Source organism: Hibiscus syriacus, unplaced genomic scaffold (genome assembly GCF_006381635.1).
Source record: "Hibiscus syriacus cultivar Baekdansim isolate YM2019G1 unplaced genomic scaffold, ASM638163v2 tig00110482_pilon, whole genome shotgun sequence".
Taxonomy (NCBI): Eukaryota; Viridiplantae; Streptophyta; class Magnoliopsida; order Malvales; family Malvaceae; genus Hibiscus; species Hibiscus syriacus.
The window spans coordinates 118,502-136,610 of record NW_024062758.1 but is presented as its reverse complement, the minus strand read 5'-3'; the positions used below and the strand labels follow the sequence as shown (position 1 = coordinate 136,610).

At 32.7% G+C, this 18,109-nt stretch overlaps 2 protein-coding genes across 2 annotated transcripts; one reads left to right on the top strand and one right to left on the bottom strand.

Moving 5' to 3' along the window:
• Positions 1-11,879: 11,879 nt before the first annotated feature.
• Positions 11,880-14,088, bottom strand: LOC120128794 (light-harvesting complex-like protein 3 isotype 2, chloroplastic). The gene is made up of 3 exons (XM_039146423.1): positions 13,579-14,088; positions 12,369-12,506; positions 11,880-12,274 (listed from the first exon to the last, which is right to left on the bottom strand). The coding sequence occupies exons 1-3, from the start codon at positions 13,964-13,966 to the stop codon at positions 12,030-12,032; spliced, it is 771 nt and encodes a 256-aa protein (XP_039002354.1). The 5' UTR covers positions 13,967-14,088; the 3' UTR covers positions 11,880-12,029.
• Positions 14,089-15,011: 923 nt separating this feature from the next.
• On the top strand, positions 15,012-17,400 carry LOC120128715. The gene is made up of 5 exons (XM_039146344.1): positions 15,012-15,516; positions 15,941-16,039; positions 16,236-16,280; positions 16,684-16,821; positions 16,905-17,400. The coding sequence occupies exons 1-5, from the start codon at positions 15,130-15,132 to the stop codon at positions 17,265-17,267; spliced, it is 1,032 nt and encodes a 343-aa protein (XP_039002275.1). The 5' UTR covers positions 15,012-15,129; the 3' UTR covers positions 17,268-17,400.
• Positions 17,401-18,109: the final 709 nt, after the last annotated feature.

Below are 18,109 nucleotides of genomic sequence, written 5' to 3'. Positions count from 1 at the left end.
AGTATAATTGAATGAAATGATGATATAATAATAAGTCTATAAGATATATGATATGGACATAAGAGAACATAGGAACATGAGATAAGAGATATGAATGATAATGACATATATGTATGTATATATATTTGTTACATGTAAAAGTATGAGTTATATGAAATGATAGTAGTAATTGTTTATGTATGATTATTAGTTACCGTTTACCTTATATGTTTATTGCCTCACTAAGTCTTTGACTTAGCGTGTAAGTGATTTACACGTAGGTTTCGAGAAGAGTAAAGAGCAATGTGGAGCAAGACATGTCAGTTCTCCTTACTAAAGGTCAGATTAGAAAAGAGGTGAATAATATGTATTTTAGTATATAAAGTTCTAGTTGGCATGTTTTCAAACGAATATATTGTTTAAGATATGAACAGTTTTATAAATGTTTTGAATAGTTATATGTAAATAAATAAGTGAAATATACACGCTCTGATTTGGTTTTGTAATAATGAAAATGTTTTTTTTATGTAAATTAGTCATTTATACGTTATAAAAGTTTTAAATTACTCACTATTTTATACAAGTAAATGTTTTAAAAGGTCAATGTGACACCTCGTATTCGTATCCGGGTCGGATACGGGTTGGGGTATTACATTTAATGGTATCAGAGCCACGGTTTAGCCGATTCTAGGCATCAATCGAAGTAAAAAGTGTTTTAAAAAGTATACATGCCAACATAAAGTGAATAATTTATGATATGATAGTGTAAGGAGTGTATTGTCTTGCTAATAGAATTAAAATGTTATGTTATATTAGATGTATGATCATGAGAGTTTCCAAAGTGCAGCACAAGGCAATAGACTGAAGGTAATAGCATTCACATGCTCTGGCCAGGTAGGGAGAAGAGCGAAAAACCTCAGGAAGTACCTGAATAAACTTAGGGAATGCCTTCACCATGTTGAAGAATATTCTAATGAATTTTCAATTTATACTTCTTTAACTCATAGAATGAATGTATTGAATTAGTTGAAAAAGTTAAGAGCACCCGAGTTCAAGGATGGATTTGAGGAAGGTACTGTTGTTACAGACATATGGTTAGATGATATGATAGAAGGTTTTCATTTCTCCAAAGAGGAGAAATTAAATTGAGTAGTTTCGTTACTACTTTGGCAAGTTAGAGTATGTTGGACAATTGTCACCCTGAGAATGTCAAAAGATCAATGATGCAGTGAGAATTGTAGGAGAGTTCAGAATCAGTGCATCAGTGACAAGAGTATGATATATATATGAAGTCAGAGTTTATGAATTTGAGGCAGAGGGAAATTGTACTGTGTATGGATAAGAGTATAGTTTGATAAGTAGAGTGAAAGTTTGTGAAACTAATTTGAGTGAAAATGATGTTTATGATTAATTTGATCAGGGCTTACGCCCTAAATGGAAAAGTTGTTACTAATTAGCTGTAAGGGCATGGATGTTAGAGTTATAAGCTTTGAAGGAAAGATAAAGTAAGTTAATCAAATGAGATATGAATCTGGATGTGGTTGTGTATTTTGATTATATAGATATGATATAGGCAATGAGATAAATATTTATGTGTTTTAAAGAAAGTTTTGATGGAAGAAATACAAGCAAGATGCGATAAGAATGAGGTTCTGTATAAGTGAAGTTGATTAGTAAAGTTATAAAGATATAATGAAGATTGGTAATCAGAGATGAGTTTAAGTGATAGGAAAAGAGTATGTGAACATGAAATAAAGATATGATTGGTGTATAAGAAGATTTTGATTTATGAAGGAAATGAAAGGATGAAGTTTAAAGAATCAGATGTGATAAAGGTTATGTTGAGATATAGATTATAAGTTTAACTAGAAGTAAGAAAGGTATGTCAGGTGATATGAGAAATTGTTTAGTTATGAAAAGTGTATGTTTAATCAGTTATGATGAAGATTTAAGGTTATGTTTCTTGGTCAAGTGGATGTAGTCAGAGAAATAAAGAAAGATTTATATGTATTAAGGAAGTTTTGGAGTCAGTCAAGTAAGGATGAAATAAAAGTTTGGTTATTCTTGCAAGACAATTGAAGATTGACAATGAATTTGATTGATTTATGAGTTTGAGTAATAAAAATTAATGTTATTGTCTATCTGATAAGTGACATGATAGGAGATATAAAGTAAAAAGGTAGTCGAATAATTGAAATGATAAGAACCAAGTTATTAATGATGATACAAAAGATTAAGTTCAGAAAGCAGCATGAGAACGTTAGAAGATATGTTCTTCTCAGGATGTTCAGTGAAAATTCGAGGACAAATTTGTAAAAGGAGGGGAGATTTGTAACATCCCAAACTATGTGTTAGGGACCAAATTGTAAAGTTTCATAATTGGGTGACTAAAGTAGAAGAATGGATTAGTTCAGTGATTTATTTGAAAGTATTTCCTAAAAGTTATTAGTAATTATTAAAGGAACTAAAGGGTAAAATGGTCATTTGATCATTCAAGGAATTAAAAATGTGATCGTGGGGATATATATATTTACACGTGGGAGTATAGGAAACCAAAAACAATGTTTCCAGAATTCTCTTTTCCCCCTTTCTTCTTTGTGCGTGAAGCTCCAGCTCAAAGGTGAGTTTCTTAATTAGTTGGTTATTTGTTGAATTAAAAGTTGGGTTATGATTCTTAGGTGATACTTAAGCTTAAGGAAAGCTTAAGTTATCTTAAAATCAAAAGATAAATGAGTTAGGGAAGATTAAAGATTTGGAGTTCTTGAGTGAATTTCCGGAATGGAGTTGATAAGTTGAACTTGAAGTTAAATTTGACTTGTCATCAGCTTAATTAAGAAGTATTAAGTGTTAGAATTGGATTTGAAACATGTGGAAAATAGGGTATGATTCTTGAAGTTCCTAAAGAGGAGAGGATATTAAGGTTAAAGATGAGATAAATGAATATTAATGAGTTTAAGTATGTATATGTAAGTTAGGAATATGAAAGGGGTTGAAATATGGAGGATTTAATCCAAAAAGAATGAATTTTCGGGTTCAAAAAGAGGATTCTGGGCAGAGTGCATCGATGCATATTCATAGTGCACCGATGCATCAAGGTTAAAACCCAGAAATTGTTTGAAGGTGTATCGATGCACAGGTAGTGCATCGATGCACTCTTTTAAAATAAAAACATCGAATGCAATTAGTGCATCGATGCATAAGGCATACATCGATGCATCCCAGTAATAAACAAACATCGAATGTATTTTGTGCACCATTGCACAAGTAGTGCATCGATTCATCGGTAGGGAATGCATCGATACACTGTGCAGTGCATCGATGCATACCTTCATTAAAAGATGAAATTGACTTTTCTTTTAGCCTAAGAAGTGACAATTTAGAAGATATCAAGTAGTATAATGATATGTATCAATGTATTATTATGATGTAGATATAGAATGAAACTTGTTCCAGAACAATCTAAGGATTAAGATTGATTCAAAGCAAACAAGGCTAAGGTGAGTGCACATTCTTTAGTATATGAGGTTCAATGGAAAATAAGACTTGCGATAAGTCTATTTCCAATAGTGAAAAGCATGAATTCATAGAAGTATATGTTTGTTATGATTGATATGTGTGCATGAGTATATGTGTTATTGATATGAATATGGTAAGTAAAAGGGATTAATGGTAATGATAAGAATAATAATAAGGATAATGAAATGATAGGTATATGTGAATATATGTATTAATGTGTGTTTGTATGTATTGTAAGATTATATGTTTATGTGATAACATGATAAGATGACAATGATTTACATATCATATGAACACATGAGAAATGTTATGAGCTATATGAAAGAGAAAGTATATGTGATACGTGAAGGTGAATCATATGTTTATATAAATATGAACTCATATGAGAATTGACATGAACTACGTGATTACATATATATGTGAATGAAACCATGAGCTTATATTAGTATATGATATGGTTACATGAATATGTAAAAGGATATAAAAGATAATGCCCATGTTATGTGTCATTAGAGCTAGGGGTATAATTGGCATGCCAAGAGTCGAGGGTCTACGCGGTCCTTCGAGACATATATGTATTCTTTGGAATAGGTGTGAGGTCTTTTGAGATACATACTTGATCCTTGGCATATGTATATGATTCTTAAGGAATGATATGTGGTCCTTCGGGACATATATGTATTCTTTAGAACATGTGTGAAGTCTGGTGAGACACATACTTGATCCCTAGTATATGTATATGATTCTAAAGGAATGATATGTGGTCCTTATGGACATTATTATATGGCACTACGGTGGAATTCTGCACGGTACTCCGATGCAATTATATGTGGAACTTCGGTGCAATTATATGAGCTGTGGTGACAGCATTAGTGCACAACCTCTATGTACTCGCATATCTTTAGTTCTCACATGTGTATCATGGGCTATTAAATAGATAATATTAAAAAAATGAATGATAACATTATAGTTGCTTGGGTGTACGTGTTTTATGATAGTATATATGGTATATGTTATATGATATACATGAGTACAGGTTAAGGTATATGTGAATGAGTATAATTGAATGAAATGATGATATAATAATAAGTCTATAAGATATATGATATGGACATAAGAGAACATAGGAACATGAGATAAGAGATATGAATGATAATGACATATATGTATGTATATATATTTGTTACATGTAAAAGTATGAGTTATATGAAATGATAGTAGTAATTGTTTATGTATGATTATTAGTTACCGTTTACCTTATATGTTTATTGCCTCACTAAGTCTTTGACTTAGCGTGTAAGTGATTTACACGTAGGTTTCGAGAAGAGTAAAGAGCAATGTGGAGCAAGACAGGTCAGTTTTCCTTACTAAAGGTCAGATCAGAAAAGAGGTGAATAATATGTATTTTAGTATATAAAGTTCTAGTTGGCATGTTTTCAAAAGAATATATTGTTTAAGATATGAACAGTTTTATAAATGTTTTGAATAGTTATATGTAAATAAATAAGTGAAATATACACGCTCTGATTTGGTTTTGTAATAATGAAAATGTTTTTTTTATGTAAATTAGTCATTTATACGTTATAAAAGTTTTAAATTACTCACTATTTTATACAAGTACATGTTTTAAAAGGTCAATGTGACACCTCGGATTCGTATCCGGGTCGGATACGGGTTGGGGTATTACATTTAATGGTATCAGAGCCACGGTTTAGCCGATTCTAGGCATCAATCGAAGTAAAAAGTGTTTTAAAAAGTATACATGCCAACATAGAGTGAATAATTTCTGATATGATAGTGTAAGGAGTGTATTGTCTTGCTAATAGAATTAAAATGTTATGTTATATTAGATGTATGGTCATGAGAGCTTCCAAAGTGCAGCACAAGGCAATAGACTGAAGGTAATAACATTCACCTGCCCTAGCCAAGCAGGGAGAAGAGCGAAAAACCTTAGGAAGTGCCTGAATAAACTTAGGGAATATCTTCACCATGTTGAAGAATATTCTGATGAATTTTCAATTTATACTTCTTTAACTCATTGAATGAATGTATTGAATTAGTTGAAAAAGTTAAGAGCACCCGAGTTCAAGGATGGATTTGAGGAAGGTACTGTTGTTACAGACCTATGGTTAGATGATATGATAGAAGGTTTTCATTTCTCCAAAGAGGAGAAATTAAATTGAGTAGTTTCGTTACTACTTTGGCAAGTTAGAGTATGCTGGACAATTGTCACCATGAGAATGTCAAAAGATTAATGATGCAGAGAGAATTGTATGAGAGTTCAGAATCAGTGCATCAATGACAAGAGTATGATATCTATATGAAGTCAGAGTTTATGAATTTGAGGCAGAGGGAAATTGTACTGTGTATGGATAAGAATATAGTTTGATAAGTATAGTGAAAGTTTGTGAAACTAATTTGAGTGAAAATGATGTTTATGATTAATTTGATCAGGGCTTATGCTCTAGATGGAAAAGTTGTTACTAATTAGCTGTAAGGGCATGGATGTTAGAGTTATAAGCTTTGAAGGAAAGATAAAGTAAGTTAATCAAATGAGATATGAATCTGGATGTGGTTGTGTATTTTGATCATATAGATATGATATAGGCAAGGAGATAAATATTTACGTGTTTTAAAGAAAGTTTTGATGGAAGAAATACAAGCAAGATGCGATAAGAATGAGGTTCTGTATAAGTGAAGTTGATTAGTAAAGTTATAAAGATATAATGAAGATTGGTAATCAGAGATGAGTTTAAGTGATAGGAAAAGAGTATGTGAACATGAAATAAAGATATGATTGGTGTATAAGAAGATTTTGATTTATGAAGGAAATGAAAGGATGAAGTTTAAAGAATCAGATGTGATAAAGGTTATGTTGAGATATAGATTATAAGTTTAACTAGAAGTAAGAAAGGTATGTCAGGTGATATGAGAAATTGTTTAGTTATGCAAAGTGTATGTTTAATCAGTTATGATGAAGATTTAAGGTTATGTTTCTTGGTCAAGTGGATGTAGTCAGAGAAATAAAGAAAGATTTATATGTATTAAGGAAGTTTTGGAGTCAGTCAAGTAAGGATGAAATAAAAGTTTGGTTATTCTTGCAAGACAATTGAAGATTGACAATGAATTTGATTGATTTATGAGTTTGAGTAATAAAAATTAATGTTATTGTCTATCTGATAAGTGACATGATAGGAGATATAAAGTAAAAAGGTAGTCGAATAATTGAAATGATAAGAACCAAGTTATTAATGATGATACAAAAGATTAAGTTCAGAAAGCAGCATGAGAACGTTAGAAGATATGTTCTTCTCAGGATGTTCAGTGAAAATTCGAGTACGAATTTTTAAAAGGAGGGGAGATTTGTAACATCCCAAACTATGGGTTAGTGACCAAATTGTAAAGTTTCAGAATTTGGTGACTAAAGTAGAAGAATGGATTAATTCAATGATTTATTTGAAAGTATTTCCTAAAAGTTGTTAGTAATTATTAAAGGAACTAAAGGGTAAAATGGTCATTTGATCATTTAAGGAATTAAAAATGTGATAGTGGGGATATATATATTTACACGTAGGAGTATAGGAAACCAAAAACAATGTTTCCAGAATTCTCTTCTCCTCCTTTCTTCTTTGTGCGTGAAGCTCTAGCTCAAAGGTGAGTTTCTTAATTAGTTGGTTATTTGTTGAATTAATAGTTGGGTTATGATTCTTAGGTGATACTTAAGCTTAAGGAAAGCTTAAGTTATCTTAAAATCAAAAGATAAATGAGTTAGGGAAGATTAAAGTTTTGGAGTTCTTGAGTGAATTTCCGGAATGGAGTTGATAAGTTGAACTTGAAGTTAAATTTGACTTGTCATCAGCTTAATTAAGAAGTATTAAGTGTTAGAATTGGATTTGAAACATGTGGAAAATAGGGTATGATTCTTGAAGTTCCTAAAGAGGAGAGGATATTAAGGTTAAAGATGAGATAAATGAATATTAATGAGTTTAAGTATGTATATGTAAGTTAGGAATATGAAAGGGGTTGAAATATGGAGGATTTAATCCAAAAAGAATGAATTTTCGGGTTCAAAAAGAGGATTCTGGGCAGAGTGCATCGATGCATATTCATAGTGCACCGATGCATCAAGGTTAAAACCCAGAAATTGTTTGAAGGTGTATCGATGCACAGGTAGTGTATCGATGCACTCTTTTAAAATAAAAACATCGAATGCAATTAGTGCATCGATGCATAAGGCATGCATCGATGCATCCTAATAATAAACAAACATCGAATGTATTTTGTGCACCGATGCACAAGTAGTGCATCGATTCATCGGTAGGGAATGCATCGATACACTGTGCAGTGCATCGATGCATACCTTCATTAAAAGATGAAATGGACTTTTATTTTAGCCTAAGAAGTGACAATTTAGAAGATATCAATTAGTATACTGATATGTATCAATGTATTATTATGATGTAGATATAGAATGAAGCTTGTTCCGGAACAATCTAAGGATTAAGATTGATTCAAAGCAAACAAGGCTAAGGTGAGTGTACATTCTTTAGTATATGAGGTTCAATGAAAAATAAGACTTGCGATAAGTCTATTTCCAATAGTGAAAAGCATGAATTCATATAAGTATGTGTTTGTTATGATTGATATGTGTGCATGAGTATATGTGTTATTGATATGAATATGGTAAGTAAAAGGGATTAATGATAATGATAAGAATAATAATAAGGATAATGAAATGATAGGTATATGTGAATATATGTATTGATGTGTGTTTGTATGTATTGTAAGATTATATGTTTATGTGATAACATGATAAGATGACAATGATTTACATATCATATGAACACATGAGAAATGTTATGAGCTATATGAAAGAGAAAGTATATGTGATATGTGAAGGTGAATCATATGTTTATATGAATATGAACTCATGTGATAATTGACATGAACTACGTAATTACATATATATATGCATGAAACCATGAGCTTATATTAATATATGATATGGTTACATGAATATGTAAAAGGATATAAAAGATAATGCCCATGTTATGTGTCATGAGAGCTAGGGGTATAGTTGGCATGCCAAGAGTCGAGGGTCTACGCGGTCCTTCGGGACATATATGTATTCTTTGGAATAGGTGTGAGGTCTTTTGAGACACATACTTGATCCTTGGCATATGTATATGATTCTTAAGGAATGATATGTGGTCCTTCGAGATATATATGTATTCTTTGGAACATGTGTGAAGTCTGGTGAGACATATACTTGATCCCTAGTATATGTATATGGTTCTAAAGGAATGATATGTGGTCCTTATTGACATTATTATATGGCACTATGGTGCAATTCTACGCGGCACTCCGGTGCAATTATATGTGGCACTTCGGTGCAATTATATGAGTTATGGTGACAGCATTAGTGCACAACCTCTATGTACTCGCATATCTTTAGTTCTCACATGTGTATCGTGGGCTATTAAATAGATAATATTAATAAAAATGAATGATAACATTATAGTTGCTTGGGTGTACGTGTTTTATGATAGTATATATGGTATATGTTATATGATATACATGAGTACATGTTAAGGTATATGTGAATGAGTATAATTGATTGAAATGATGATATAATAATAAGTCTATAAGATATATGATATGGACATAAGAGATAATAGGAACATGAGATAAGAGATATGAATGATAATGACATATATGTATGTATATATATTTGTTACATGTAAAAGTATGAGTTGTATGAAATGATAGTAGTAATTGTTTATATATGATTATTAGTTACTGTTTACCTTATATGTTTATTGCCTCACTAAGTCTTTGACTTAGCGTGTAAGTGATTTACATGTAGGTTTCGAGAAGAGTAAAGAGCAATGTGGAGCAAGACATGTCAGTTCTCCTTACTAAAGGTCAGATCAGAAAAGAGGTGAATAATATGTATTTTAGTATATAAAGTTCTAGTTGGCATGTTTTCAAAAGAATATATTGTTTAAGATATGAACAGTTTTATAAATGTTTTGAATAGTTATATGTAAATAAATAAGTGAAATATACACGCTCTGATTTGGTTTTGTAATAATGAAAATGTTTTTTTATGTAAATTAGTCATTTATATGTTATAAAAGTTTTTAATTACTCATTATTTTATACAAGTACATGTTTTAAAAGGTCAATGTGATACCTCGGATTCGTATCCGGGTCGGATATGGGTTGGGGTGTTACATAGGCATCTAATAATTGCCTTAAATCTTATATTTATGTAGATATCGAGCCTAGACAAGTTCCGGAACATTGGGCAAGTAAGATCGATCGAGGAATGATAAGAGATCAGTATTGATTAGTGAGGCCAGATGAGTGCTTATTAGTTATTATACGAGGTTTAATGGAACTAAGACTTGCGACAAGTCTAGTTCCTCTATTAGAATGCATGAGTTTATGATTAAATACATGTGATTGATCTGGGTATATGTGATATATGTTATGGTATGTGATATAATTTATGTGAATACATGTAGTGCGATAAGCCATATGAACTAATATGAATGATCTATATGATTAAATGAGAATAATGATATCAGTGATAATATAATCATTGTTATAAGATATATGATATGAGTATAAGAGAATGTATGAACATGAAAGATGTGAGTATGACTAAAATATTAAGTGTCTATATTAATGTGGTAAAAGCTACATGATATAATGAATGTGAAATATTGTAGTGTGAACAATATGACAAGAAGGGATAAGAGCATACGTTTATGAGAAGACATAAGTGAATAATTATAAACTATGAAATCATATGAAAAGATCATACGAGATATGTGACAAGAAACTATGTGAAAGAAGTCAAAAGCTTATGAGATATGAATATGTGAATTATGTGAAAGTGAATTACGTGTATATGTAAATCTGAGATATATAAAATAAGTGTAGTGATTATATGATCATAAGAGATTAAGTGATATGAGCTGTATGAGCATACAAAAAAATATATGAGTTATATGTGCTACATGCCACAAGTGATTTCATAAGAAATTATACGAGATATGTGATACAAAGTCATGTGATATGTAAGATATCAATGTGTACTTGTGAATATGTGATAAAAATAAATGATTATGCCCATGTATAGAAATTGAGAACTAGAGGTATAGTTGGCATACCAAGAGTCGAGGGATTTACAGTGGTCTTTCGGGACATAGTGATCCTTCGGGACAAAGTGGTCCTTCGGGACAAACATTCAGTGCCCCTAATGGGAATTTATACGAGCTGTGGTGACAGCATTAATGCACAACCTCAATAGACTCACATATCTTTAGTTCTCCACAGTGTACATGGGCCAATAAAGATATAATATAAATAAGAAGTAATATGATTTTTATATAATTGTGTAGTTGTACATGAGTATGGGTTAAATATATTGCATATGTTATATGAGTTAATGTCATAGTTTATGATGGATTGATATATTGGATTATAAGTAAATAAATTGAATTTATATGATATATTATGAGTAAATACTTGAGATGTGTTATGAACTCTATAAGTAATAGTATATAAATGTAGATGATGTGATGATGTATATGTATGCATATGTTCATTATGTGAAATGCATAATATGAGTTATGTGATGATGTGTGTTGATTGATTAATAAGATTATATATACGATTACATGAATTAGGCATAGTAGGAATGAGTGATGGTATGTTATATTTAAGTTTATCTATGCCTCACTAAGTCATAGACTTAGCGTGTGAATGTTTCACACGTAGGATCCAGAGAAGCAAGAAGAGGAGCTAAGAGGAGCAAGACATATCAGCCACTCGTTTACGAAGTTCAGATCATAAAAGAATTTATGAATTATATGGATTTGGTTTTATTTAGTTGGTTTGTACTAAAAGAGTTGTATTGAGTATGCTCTGATAAGTTTTGAAATACACATCGTTTTAATTTTATGTAAAATAACGGATTTTATTTAATGAAAGTCAGATTTTCATGATTTTATGCAAGAGACAAGTTTTGAAAAGTCAATGTAACACCTCGGACTCGTATTCGGGTCGGGTACGGGTTGGGGTGTTACAGTCTTTAGTACAAATACTACCATTTGTTAACACCCTAAATTAATCAAAAGAACGAAATTTTTTAACGGTCGTGACAAATCAAACACTTAAAATAATGTCTATGACGTTAGGTACATATATTTACCGGGAAAAAAGCTTAGGCATCTAAATGAGAAAAGATGTATAGTTTAGAGTTTTTTTTATATTAAGTCAAAAAAAATAAACGTAAAGTTTTGCATTGTTTCGGAGTTATACCATACCAGTATGAACAGAAAATAAATACAGAGTGAAAGCATTGGCTGAAACTTTCATATATTCATTAATGCTAATATAACGCACACACTAGGCATATTGAAGGTAGTCAGATTTCAAGTTGTGTTTCCTCACAAAAACAGCATTGGTGAAAAAAAAGTAAAAGAGACGAGAATTGTTAAGACAAGGAAACTGCAATTGAACTAGTTACTGTTGGAAGTGGTGTCATCTTGCCAAGTTGCTTGCCATTGCTTGTCATAAAAGGTTGTCTCTTCAATCAGCTTCTTGATGTTATCTAAATCTTCATTCTTCCTGATTAAAAGCACTCCCGAAACAGCTACAAATAATAGAGTCTTGCAAATGAAGTTTCCCATTTGGTCAACCAAACCTACCCCGGTCAGGCTATCGACCAGATATGCCATGAAGAACCCTATCATTGCTGCACGGCCTGCATAAAGCTCATAACAATGAATCAAGACTAAACAAACCGGTAATTCGCTTTCATGAGCAGCACTGTCAGACTGACATAGATTTGCACTAACCATTAAGCAATTCAGCTTCAGGTAGATGAAACCTTTTCATCCATGCCCACCAAGGTATGATGGATGTATCAAACATTATGGGGTCGTCGTTACTGGTAGTTTCTGGATTATCCTGGAGCCATTTTCTCCTCCGGATCTCTGAGAAGGAGGTCAAGTTTGTTAAGTCGAAATGAATGATAGAATCAACATATGCTTGTATTTTCTTTTCCCCTAATGACTCTAATTGATGAACCTAATATATGCAAGCAAGCATTGTGTTTAGTAAAAACACAGGAGACACGAACACCCGGTCCATGTTTTTTCCCCTAGTGACTCATTGATGAAGCTAATATATGAATTCAGTGAAGTAATGGGAACTCAGTTAGTTAAACTCGGCAAGAGCAAAAGAAAATCGTGGTACACTCACAAAAAACCTGTCCGGGCCGTAAGATCTAATCACAAAAGGATTCCTGCTCATCTTCAGGCCTAGCCACTAACCAATGTCTTTCATTTCATGTTGGTGGTCTCCAAGTAGGGTTCTTTTGATGAATATCATTTTCTATTTAGATGTTGCTAGAGCACAAGCCCACAAGAGCTTTTCTATAACAAAAGAAAGTGTCGTTTGAAGTAATAGTTTGAACTAATTCAGTTTCAAATGGGGAAGTAGAGCTTGCAATGAGTACAACAAACCCATAGCACATAACAACTACCAAATATCCATATCTAACCCTTCAGAACTTTGAGAATATACAGCCTTTATGGAAAATCTGTTCAGAATCAATTCTCAAACACTTAAACTTAATGCATATGTGAACAGACAATTACCGAGGAAATCCACCATTTGCACCACCTCCCCATTTTAGCTAAACACCAAAGATGGCAACAAAAAGAGAAAGCTTTACACATTTTGAACTGCCATCACAACAAGTTTCAAATGTCTAACTTTATGGAAATATTGCCTTTCAGGGAAATTTCAAATAAATATTCAACTACCATTCCCATTACATCAAAATGTATTTCACATTAGTTTGATAAATATCCTTTCAGGCTTCCAATAAACAAATTAACAATTGATTCAGGTGTTGCATGCAGAAAAAGTGTAAAAGATGAGAATTCATAAAACTTAATACTTCATATTAATTTCTTTTCTTGAGCTGTAAACAAGAATTGGCCAATTCATCCATGAAAATTATAAATGACAAACTAAAATTAAATAAAAAGAAGAAGTTACCAGCATCAATAACGGCATCCCAGTCAGTGCTCCCATTTTTCTCAAACTGTTTCAAGTCCCAAGTTCCAGCAATCCACCTAGGGTCCTCAAACTTGCTCAAAACCTCGACTTGTGCGCTCGTAGCAGCTCCGTTCGGCACGGAAGATCCCTCGACGGCCTTTCCAAGAACGGGGTCTTCCTGGTTGGGCTTTGAGCCTTCCTCAACGGCAGCAACTGAAGCTAGAACTCCAGCTCCACTGTCTGGTATAGACTTTGGAGTGGAAAGCAAAAGAAAGGGTCTGTTAAGAGAGAGAAAAGGAGTGGATTTGTGGGCGAAATTGGGTTTGACGGAGAAGGGTGTAGGAGGAGGAGGAGGAGGAGGAGAAAACAAGGCCGTGGATATGGACATTGTTTCGTATTTTCAGTTCTGTTTTGCTTTGGAGGTTTGGGGATTTGATGAAGAAGTGATGAGTTTACCTTTTTCAGTTTCAGTTCATGGTTGAGTTTCTAGTTTGTATGGACAAGGGTGTGTTATTTGAGGCTATAAGCCATATAAGAATTTTTTTATTAACCCGTGGTAGTGAAACTCGGAATATTGTTAAAGATAATTTCAATAATTTTTTTTATTACCAAAGTAGATTGGTTGGTTCATTATTCATCTATTCAAAAATTTAGCTTAAAATTAGGAGCGAATTATTATTCAATTATTACTTTTATTTTAGCTTTAAATGTATCATTATCCTATGAACTATATTATTTGTGCCGAGTTTTCCTCCTAAAGTATTTTTCGAGATATTTTGTTCCCTTAACTATAAATCGTTGCATCATTTGTCCTAAATCATTAACTCTGTTAAAAAAATCACATACCAATTAGAATACGAGTCATCGCTTTAATTTTAGGTTATGTGAATATCAATTCATATCAAGACAGTTTGAATCTGAATTAATTAAACATTATGTTTATTCAAATTTGATTAATTTTAAGTTGAATCTCGTTCAGGTCGAATCAAATTGACAATAAAATTTAAATTGGTTAATATCAATTTTGATTGAACTTTAAATTGAATCATTTTAAATTAATTATTTTTCACTTTTTACGAAGGTCTAATTGTGTTGTATATATAATATAGGTTAAAAATATAAATTCTAAACAAAATAATATAAACATAACATTCAATAACACCATTCAAAATAGCTGTTAGACTATACCTAAAAGCAAATATATTTAATCGGTGATTAATTGTTTATTTTTATTTTATCGTATTTGTTTAAGTTATAGATTTATTAAGAATATTTTTATTCCTTCTCTAAGAATTTTCTTCTCTTTTCTTTCGGATAAAAGTGGGATTAAATTTAGAAATTGTGGAAAAAAAACAAAAATAAAATAAGCAACGCGAAACAAACGGAACTTTTAGTTAATTATAATTAATAATCCTAGTTGCCAAGGAGTGCTTCGTCTCAGTTTCTCCCCTGTTCCCATAGTCAACGCTCTCTCGCGAAACCAAATCTCTTTTCTCATCTGACGATCGAAAGTTTGCTTTCTGTGTTTTTCTCTTCAGCACTCAATCTCAGATGGGTCGTAGGCCTAACGACTCGGAACACTCCCGTTTCGCCTCTCTCGTCCTCCTCTTGGTGGCTCTCTTCTCCTGTCTTCTGGTCTATGCAGTCGTTTCTACACTATTGAATCCCACCGTAAATTCTGATGATGCCAGCTTCGAGTCTTCGGGATCGGCGGGCGGTATTGATGTGGGGGAAAAGAAGGGTGAGTGTTGCAGAGGCATTGATAATTTGGAGCTGTGGGGTGCAGCTGTGAAGTGGGGGTCTGACTTCAAGTTTAATTCTTCCGTGGAATGTTGCGAGGCTTGTAAGGCCATGTGTACTGGAAATGATGGCCCTTGCTTGTGTGATACTTGGGTTTTCTGTGGGAACAAGGAGGCTTGCGGGTCGAGATTTGGAGAGGTGAGTTCTTCCTTAGCTTTCCCCTTTTTTTTTATTGGATTTTAAAGGTTTCATTTTTAGGTGAATCTGGAATGTTGAATTCTATTGTTAACTGTTTCATTTGATGTTTCTGAGTGGTTGTTTGAGTTGACCTGGTGAATAGATTTCTCTTGGTTATGGTTTGCTTTATCTTGTGTTTAATTTAGTCTGATAGAATGATCAACAGATTTACTCAAGCATTTTTACCTGTTTATTAAAAAAAGTCAATATCGGCTTATGTAGTTCATAATTTTGAAGAAGTTAAGCTGGAACAACCTCATATTCACATTACTAAATGCACTTTTAAGATGTCATCTTCTATTGTTTGCATAAGTTAACGCAAATATCTTGTTAAATTTTGAATCAAGATAACCATATTCTTATATTTATCATTTTGTTTCCCCAGTGTTGGTTGAAGAAACAAAAGGATGCTTTGTCTCCTGATAGGCAAGAGGCAGGGAAATCGGTCAGTTGGACGTCTGGGATCGTTTTCGGAAAAGGAGAGGTATATGATATAAGTTTCACTAGTTTTTTACTTGATCTTTTTGTCACTGGCTGCAAAGTCTGATAATCGAGTGCTTTTTTCTTCTATGGACTATGTTTACGAGCTCAAATTTTCTTTAAACGTTCTACTGTTGAAGTTTATCATATCAAGCACATTTCTTTGGCACTGGTGATCATTCTTGTACTATCTTATTCAGGGCGTTGTCGAGATGGAAACAGAGTATGGTACTCTTCATATAAAAGTGAGTACTTTTACTCTTAGAATTCTATGATTCTATTGTTTTATCTTGTCAAATCTTTTGGCACTTTTAGTTACAAGCTCAATCAGAAGCTATTTTCTTTTATATTGCTTCACCGCTTTCTGCCCGTTTTCGGTTTTTTGTGTTAGTTGTTGTTGGAAGAAAAGTAAAAATGAAAGACGGACGTAAATGATCTTAGGATTAACATGTTTCATCTGATCAGCTCTTGGGAGTTAGAATTTGTTGACATGTTCAATTTACAATGAAGATGATTCTTGTTGTGAAGTCACTGACTTAATAAGACCTTTTCGGAACAAGGTTTGGATAAGTGAATCAGAAATAAATGGAGAGCATCTCAGAGAAAAAAAAGATCCTTGGAGTCGCTAATTATTCTTTTTTGATGCAGCTTTTTCCAGATTGTGCTCCACATTCTGTGACCTACATTCTTGAGTTGTTGAATTTGCGCCATTGTGCGGGTTGTCAAATATATCGTGCAGAAAACCGAGGACAATCTTGGGATACACAAGGAAATCACATAAAAGATGTAAGGAAATCATTCATAACAAAAGCTTCTAGATATTGAAGATCGATATGTTTTTAATACGAAGTTTTCTCTCATCTTTACAGGCTCCTTATGGTCCTCCATTCGCACTGATTCAAGGAACTCTCGAAGCTTTAGGAACCCCATTCAAGAAGATACCGATAGAGGCTTGCCCTACCATAAGAAGGGGATCAGTTGCCTGGGTCGGCTCTGGTCCAGAGTTCTTTATAAGCCTAGCGAACCACGAAGAATGGAAGAACTCATACACCGTATTCGGTTCTGTTCTCCCAGAAGACATGGAGATTGCAGAGAAAATCGCACAACTTCCTACGAAATCTGATATTTGGAACAACATTAACGTGTCTGTGTTGCAAAAGCCTATTCCCTTGGTTATGCGAAGGATGAAGAAGAGTCTTGGAGATGTTGACACAAATGTGAAATCAGAGTGAAGACTGGTATACACTTGTATTTTCTTGTTTGTACACTATGATATCTATTATTCATATTTGCCTTTTCTTGCCTCCTCAAAACAGCAACACGAAGGCGCGGCCCATTTTGTTGTTGTCGTTAGTTTTCTTTATAATAAAGTTCCATCTATTAATTTGACAATGGATGCTTATACTTCTGCAGATGCGATGTTTGAACCCAGAGCCGCAAAAAATAATAATAAACCCCTTAACACTAAGATCGTTTGGTTGATGTAAAAAAAAAAAAAACTTTGATCGTCTTCCTTAGGATGATTCTTGCTCCTTCTCACAATGGTTATGGTTATGCTGTAGCGTTTAAATATGCCCTACTTCTTATACTCTTTGAACTTTAGAAATTTATTCATTCTACTGGATTTAGTCCCACTTCCAATTGATAACTTTGTTAATGGATTTTTCATTAAATTAAAATAGCATGAAGCTTTAAGTTTCGATTTAAAAAATCAAAGAACACATATAATAGAGGTTTAATGATTCATAGGGTCCTTAAAACTTTTTCAAAAAAAATTATATGGTGTTTGAAATATTTTCATAATCAATGCGATCCTTTGACCAAAGATATTTTACCAATAATACTCGTTGTTGACCTTAACAATTCATGCCAATGTTGACATGACTGTGCACAACAATTAATAACGTGATAGATGAATTAGATTATTTTTTTGGTCGAGAATAGAGAAAGTGTCAAAAGCTTGGCGATAATTTTTATATCGGGAAAGTAGAAGGATTAAATTCCTCGAACTAAAAGAGAATGGAGTAAATGTCAAAAGTTTCGAAACTCTAGGGATTGGGGCAGAAATAGACAT

What these genes read in the sequence shown, in the direction of transcription:
- LOC120128794 (XM_039146423.1), bottom strand. Translation starts at nt 13,966, where the DNA reads ATGTCCATATCCACGGCCTTGTTTTCTCCTCCTCCTCCTCCTCCTCCT. An exon ending in GGATGCCGTTATTGATGCTG is followed by an intron (nt 12,507 to 13,578) that starts GTAACTTCTTCT and finishes CCTCCTTCTCAG; the next exon opens with AGATCCGGAGGAGAAAATGG. An exon ending in TGAAGCTGAATTGCTTAATG is followed by an intron (nt 12,275 to 12,368) that starts GTTAGTGCAAAT and finishes AGCTTTATGCAG; the next exon opens with GCCGTGCAGCAATGATAGGG.
- LOC120128715 (XM_039146344.1), top strand. Translation starts at nt 15,130, where the DNA reads ATGGGTCGTAGGCCTAACGACTCGGAACACTCCCGTTTCGCCTCTCTC. An exon ending in GCGGGTCGAGATTTGGAGAG is followed by an intron (nt 15,517 to 15,940) that starts GTGAGTTCTTCC and finishes TTGTTTCCCCAG; the next exon opens with TGTTGGTTGAAGAAACAAAA. An exon ending in ATGGTACTCTTCATATAAAA is followed by an intron (nt 16,281 to 16,683) that starts GTGAGTACTTTT and finishes TTTTTGATGCAG; the next exon opens with CTTTTTCCAGATTGTGCTCC.